Below are 6,565 nucleotides of genomic sequence, written 5' to 3'. Positions count from 1 at the left end.
ACTTTCATTCCAAAGAGAGAACCCTGGGTAGAAATCCTCCCTATAAAAAAAAGGGAGGGGAGTTAAAATTCATGAGATCCAAAGTAATATGGCTCCAAGCTTGAGCTGCCTAGATTTGTAAACTATGGATTTCCAAGGCACATATGTAAAAAAGCACAATGTACTTATTCATTATTTTATTATTAATACCACACTAACCAACTGAGCTAACTGGCCAATAATAATGTGCTTATTTGAACAAGTTACAGTGAACTAAATAAACCAGCTTCCTCTAATTCTGTTGCTCCTTGAAGCAAAAATTCTCCCCAGACTCCCCAAATGCCATCCCTAGGATTGGGTAAATGAGCCCTACACATAATGAGCCCCCCAGGAACCTACTGTCTGTATCCTCCCAGCCCCAGTGTGGCTCTGAGGATGTCTACAGGGAGTTACCTCCAGGAGCCCCACTGGCTGCTCCTGGGGGAACTCCTTCTTTGGCTTTGAAGACTTCTCCACACAGGGGCTGTCAAGGATGCCTGCAGCTCCAAAGCCCGACCACGTTCCTGCCAGTTTGTATTTACCTGCTACCCGCTCAACCTGTCACAGTTCTTTTTGGTTACCTTGCCCTTCCCTGACCTGCACCCTGAGGCCAAGAGAGTCAGACGCTTACATCTTCACTCCTCAGCCTCCTCGAGCTGAGCCCTCTTGTTGTGCCTCAGCTCTAGGCAGTTACAGGCAAGTGTTCTTTAGAAAAAGAACTGACTTGGGTGTTATTGCTCATGGACGACTTTAACTTATGGTGTATAACAGTTCTTGTTATAACTGGGGTAGGTCTTCATTAGCTTATGTTTGCTTGTCTTGCCCTTGATTTTTTTGGAAGAATTATAGGCTCCATAGGGTGGTGGATACTAATCAGGTTATAGCAGCCATTCATCCACCTCAAGACAGTTAGACTTCAGCCAGAATCAGATGACACTCTAGCCCTGGGTTTCTTGGGAGAAGCCCTATTGGTATTTGGAATAGGACAGTTCTTCCTTGAGTGGGATCATCACATGTACTGCAGGACATTTAGCACCACTAATTGCTAGCAGCATCCGTGACCATCATTAGAACAATCAAAAGCTCTAACACACACTTTTTATTTCATAGTAGAGGTGCCATACCACCCCTTGGCTGGACCACTGCCTAGTTTATGCCTAGAGGCCTCTCAGAAGATAACTGTCTTTAGCCATGTATTTTAAGTCAAATGAATTTCCCTATTGGGAAATATTTCCTGTTGCAACTTTACTCTCTTTTAGCATTCTTAATGTAAGTGATTAACAGCTGGTCTTCAATTTCTCTTAAGTAAGTTTTTATGAACTAGATGGAGGTCTCTATGTCTACTAAGCTTCCTCACTGATATGATTTACTTTATGCAAAAAGTCTTTTTCTGAATATGCATAAGGAAATCAGAATATAATTTAAATAGCCTACAGGAGCTTACTGTCTAAAGGAACCTAAATGTGAAATATTACATGAATTGGACTGAGCCCCATCTTTCAACAAAATGATGTATGTTTACTGTAACTCTGTTCTTTATATTCAGAGCCTGCTTTTACTTTAGATGAAGGACACATGAATTTGCTGCATCTTCCCTGGTACGATTGTTCACCCCTGCAGAGTAGGTGTATTCCTACTCACAAAGTTGTATTGGCTGTAAATTTGCCTTCTAGTTTAGGGAAAATGAAGATGTACCATGGTTTACAATATACGTGAGTCAGTGCTATGAAGTGTCAGCCAACTTCCATCATTCAGACAGCAGTGTTGATGGTGGCTGGCTAAGATTCACCTTTTCCTTCTTGAAAACAAGATGAACATTTCTGAATCTGCTTTGCTTTTATTTCCTAAAGGATGTGCAAGGGGATGATTCACAGCCCTGAAATAAAAGAACTTTCCAGTCAATCCCTAAACAAGTTGTTTTCAAGCATCAAATTCATGCATAATCCTGAGTCAGTGAGATACGCAGATGTAAAAGGTATAAAGCCACAGAGTGCACAGAGGGATGACAATAATCCAAACATGAAAATTTCAGAGGACAATATGCATTAATGGAGGAGAAGACATGCATTAGTCTTGAGGACAATTTACTTAAGAGGAGGAAGATAGGAAGAGCATTCCAGATGACAAGGATGAAGAGTACAGTGAAGTGGGAATGTACATGGTTATACAGTGCAGGGGAAAAACTTAGATGATTCTAGCATGCATAGGAAATTGTATTATAATGGATGGGCACAGAACAAAAATATTTTAAATGAAGATCAGTAAACCTAAAGATTAACTGTATTCCACTGCCACTGGAAAATGTATCCCCAGGTTAATAAAGGAGAACAAAGTTCAGTTTCAGAAATGGATTAAATTGCTTTACTGAGATTATGTAACTTTTATTCTCCTACACTTCCAATCTAGTGGCCACTCAACGAAGAGCGAGAACCACACTCTCACCACTGAGTTTGTTTTACAAGGTTTCTCCAGCTTCCACGAGCACCAGCTCACTCTTTTTGTGATGTTTCTTGCACCGTACATCTTAACCCTAGCAGGTAATATAATTATCGTGATCATTATCCGAATCGATCATCATCTCCATACCCCCATGTACTTCTTCCTCAGCATGCTGTCCACTTCAGAGACTATATATACACTAGTTATCCTTCCAAGAATGCTGTCCAGCCTTGTGGGTATGAGCCAGTCCATTTCATTGGCAGGTTGTGCCACACAGATGTTCTTTTTTGTAACCTTTGGGATCACTAACTGCTTCCTGCTCACAGCGATGGGCTACGACCGCTATGTGGCCATTTGCCGTCCCTTGAGGTACACAGTTATCATGAACAGGAGGGTGTGCATCCAGCTGGTGTGGGGGGCCTGCAGCATCGGGCTGATTGTGGCCATGACACAGGTAACATCTGTATTCAGGTTACCCTTCTGTGCCACAAAGGTGGCCCACTTCTTCTGTGACATCCGGCCTGTGATGAAGCTCTCCTGCATTGACACGACTGTCAATGAGATCCTGACTTTGATCATCAGTGTTTTCGTGCTCGTTGTGCCTATGGGTCTGGTCTTCATCTCTTACATCCTCATCATCTCCACCATCCTTAAAATTGCCTCAGCTGAAGGTCGGAAGAAGGCCTTTGCCACCTGCGCCTCCCACCTCACTGTGGTCATTGTCCACTATGGCTGTGCCTCCATTGCCTACCTCAAGCCCAAGTCAGAGAACAGCAAGGATGAGGATCAGCTGATCTCAGTGACCTACACTGTCGTCACCCCACTACTGAACCCTGTGGTGTACACCCTGAGGAACAAAGAGGCCAAGGATGCTCTGCTCCGGGCCATTGGCAGGAAGCTTTCCTGACAGTCTGGGGACTGGTTTTCTGAGGCTCTTAGCACTCTAAGCAGGACTGTGAGGCGCTGAGCCCCATGTCCTTGGCTCCCGGAGACCTGCCCCTTGCGGAGGAGGAAAAGAGAGGAACTGAAGCAGCATCCAACTAGGAGTCTGGAAGCTTTAAATAAAGTCCCTGGGTGAAGTGCTGGCCCTATTTTTATGGATAATTAAACAAACAAGGATGGGATATGCCTGAAGAAGAGGTTGAAGAGTAGTGTGGGCCAAGGAGTTTTCACTGACCTCTTGGTTTCCTTGTGGCTCTCTGCTTAGTGAAGAGGGTCCTTTAGAAAAAAAAAAACAGAATCAAGGACATACATTTTCCCCTATAATCCCTTTCTTCCTTCCTAAGACCATGAGAATTTCTCAATCTGGAGTCTCTGTTGGAATCTGTTTATACATGACATACCAAGTCATAAATCACTGTGTGGACAGGAAAAGTAGCCTCAGAATGAGGGGGAAAACAGATTTCCTCTCCCAGAAACTTAATTTATCCCAGTTTCTAGCAAAACTGTTTATTAAAGATGGTGACCACTGACAGTTTAATTAGAGATCCTAGCAATCTTGTCAGCCATGTTAACAGTCATTTGAGGGCACATCCCAAGATCCTCCCAGGTCAGTTCAGCCGCCATTAATCCAGAAAGCAAGTAATGGGCAATGTGGATGAACCAGGTGGTAGACTGGGTCTGGGGAAACAAAAATGAAAAGAAACCTTATTGCCTGGCTTCAAAAAACTCAAACTCTAGTGACAAAGGCAAACATTTAAAAATTCAGATTTGGAACTTCCCTAGTTTAACCACTTCCAATGGTTAAAACTTCACCTTCCAATGCAGGGGGTGCGGGTTTAACCCTGGTCAGGAAGCTAAGATCCCACATGCTGGGCAACCAAAAAACCAAAACATAAAACAGAAGTAATATTGTAACAAATTCAATAAAGACTTTAAAAACGGTCCACATCAAAAAGAAATCTTTAAAAAAATATATAGTTTCACTTCTACACATCAAGTGATGTATTGACAATTGAAGGGAAATAGGAGAGAGAGAAACAAAGAGAAACTTCATTGGAGATGTCAGAAATCTTCAGAGAGGAGATGATCTGTAATCTGGACTGGTCTTAAAACACTTACAAGAAGAGATTATCTGATGGGCAAGTTTTTATAGGAAAAGAATTTCAAAGAGAAGTAATAATGTATTCACATGTATGAAAGTAAGAGGAATGTTCAGGAAATGAAAAGTGACTGTGTGCTGACAGTGGGGTACAAGAAAAGAAATGGAGAGATAAGACCAGAAGGGTGAGATGGAGTCAGCTTGTGAAGGACTTGCTGAAGGAATTCTAGCTTCAACTTTTAAACAGTCAGAATCACCTAAGACTCAGGAAAACTAGGATTCAGTTTATGAGGCATCTATGTGAATTTCTGCCATCCTTGTTGTCCTTACTTAGCTCCACCAAAATATCTAAGAAGTTGTATGAATCTATAGTCTCTAAGCCAAGAAAATAGTGGGGCAAAAGGAAATAAGGCTATAATATTTGGATGTCACACATAGAAATAATTATGCCCTTGTGATGAAGTTGAATCAGACAGTCATAGAGAGCAGGGGAGCAGAGGCTGACCAAGGAACTTCATGTAGATTTGGGGCTTGTGATTCAAATGAGTACCTGGTGAGGAGAAGAAGGGACTAGCTGTCAAGTCAGTGTCTAGGCTAGACTTCAGACATGGGGACATGATGGCCCCTGAACACAACTTGCACTAGAATTAAAGGGTAGACTCATTACTCAGAAGAGTCTTCAAAAGAAGGTACAGAGACCCAAACAGCACATGTGTCTGCTCTCCAGACCATAACAGAAATACCAGGCCCACTCTCAGGATCAATAGAAGCAATGGCAACTATCAAAGTATACCTAAAGTTCTCTGAGTATATAAAATGGCTAAAAGAAATTAAGAGAAGTTGTTAACTGGAAAATAAAAAAACTGAATGATGAAAAACAAAGTATTGCAGGCAAAAGATTTGACAGTCTTTCAATAAGCATTCATGGAATCTTTACTATATGCCAGATGCTGCGCTAGACAAGGAAAATATCAGAATAAACTGCACTATTCCTTGAACAAAGGAGCTTCTAGTCTTGCAGGGGAGATAGGATTGCACAGAACTCACCATAATGCAATGTGATAGAGAAATGGGCAAAGCATGTTTAATAATTAATAACAAAGACATAAGCCTTGGGATATTTTTTTGTGATGTATATAAAGCTAATCTCATCAAACCAAGAAAGAGTCCTGCATGCTGAGCTTCAGTGAAATAAATGTTTGTTACCTGGGCAATAGGGCTGTCTTGATCTATGTATAGGACCATCTCCTAGGGCTAAGGACTATGCAGCTGCTGACAGGCATCATTCAGAATAGCTTATCACTGTGGACTTCTAGAATATTTATCACCCAGGTTTTCCAGAAGCCTTGTTTGAACAGAATAGCTTCACAGTCACACACTATAGAATCAGATGTTTTCAACAGCCTTTTCTACAGCCCATTCAGGACCTAGCCACAGAACTTCTGAACTGCTAAACAGTTCCAGCCTCTCACTGAATATTTGGCTGGATTAAACAACCCAAGAAGAACCTTTCCTGTTCCTTAGGATTATTTTGGTTACTACTCATGCCCAGAATCATTTTATGGCAAGTAACTCTTCCATAATGTGGCAAAACGCTTTCCCAGAAATTATCTCACTAGGTCTTCAGAAGAGTCCTTGGAGGAAGGCAGGGATAAGGCTCCCAACTGTACAGATAATAAGGCTAAGACAGAAAAGTGATGAAGGCAGAATTGAATTTACACCACCTGGCTGGCATTTTCTGTTTACCTAGAGTATATGATAAAGAAAATGCCTGTAATTCAGGAGACACAGGATTGATCCCTGGGTTGGGAAGATCCCCTGGAGAAGGAAACGGCAGCCCACTCCAGCATTCTTGCCTGGGTAATCCCATAGACAGAGGAGCCTGGCGGGTTTATAGTCCATGGGGTCACAATGGGGACACGACTGAGCAACTAACACTCACACAGAGTATATCACCATTCAAGGGCAACTCACAGTATAGATAATGATGGACAAGAGAAATCAAGCTAAGCAAAGTTCAAATCCCTCAGGGCCTTCGACTTCCCAAATAAAACAAAACCTCATCCC

At 42.1% G+C, this 6,565-nt stretch overlaps 1 protein-coding gene across 1 annotated transcript; it reads left to right on the top strand.

Annotated features, from left to right (window-relative positions):
• Positions 1–341: 341 nt before the first annotated feature.
• Positions 342–3,364, top strand: LOC113882689 (olfactory receptor 10J1-like). Its single transcript, XM_027525703.1, has 3 exons — positions 342–548; positions 1,567–1,730; positions 2,425–3,364. The coding sequence occupies exons 1-3, from the start codon at positions 342–344 to the stop codon at positions 3,362–3,364; spliced, it is 1,311 nt and encodes a 436-aa protein (XP_027381504.1).
• Positions 3,365–6,565: the final 3,201 nt, after the last annotated feature.

The sequence above is a fragment of the Bos indicus x Bos taurus genome, chromosome 3, assembly GCF_003369695.1.
Source record: "Bos indicus x Bos taurus breed Angus x Brahman F1 hybrid chromosome 3, Bos_hybrid_MaternalHap_v2.0, whole genome shotgun sequence".
Classification (NCBI taxonomy): Eukaryota; Metazoa; Chordata; class Mammalia; order Artiodactyla; family Bovidae; genus Bos; species Bos indicus x Bos taurus.
The sequence above is the reverse complement of the archived record's forward strand: the minus strand, read 5'-3'. Positions and strand labels throughout refer to the sequence as shown.

Bases quoted from the DNA above. Each gene is read 5' to 3' on its own strand.
- LOC113882689 (XM_027525703.1), top strand. From the start codon at position 342: ATGAGCCCTACACATAATGAGCCCCCCAGGAACCTACTGTCTGTATCC. The intron at 549-1,566 runs GTTTGTATTTAC...TTATATTCAGAG, and splicing joins GCCCGACCACGTTCCTGCCA to CCTGCTTTTACTTTAGATGA. The intron at 1,731-2,424 runs GTGAGTCAGTGC...CTTCCAATCTAG, and splicing joins TACCATGGTTTACAATATAC to TGGCCACTCAACGAAGAGCG.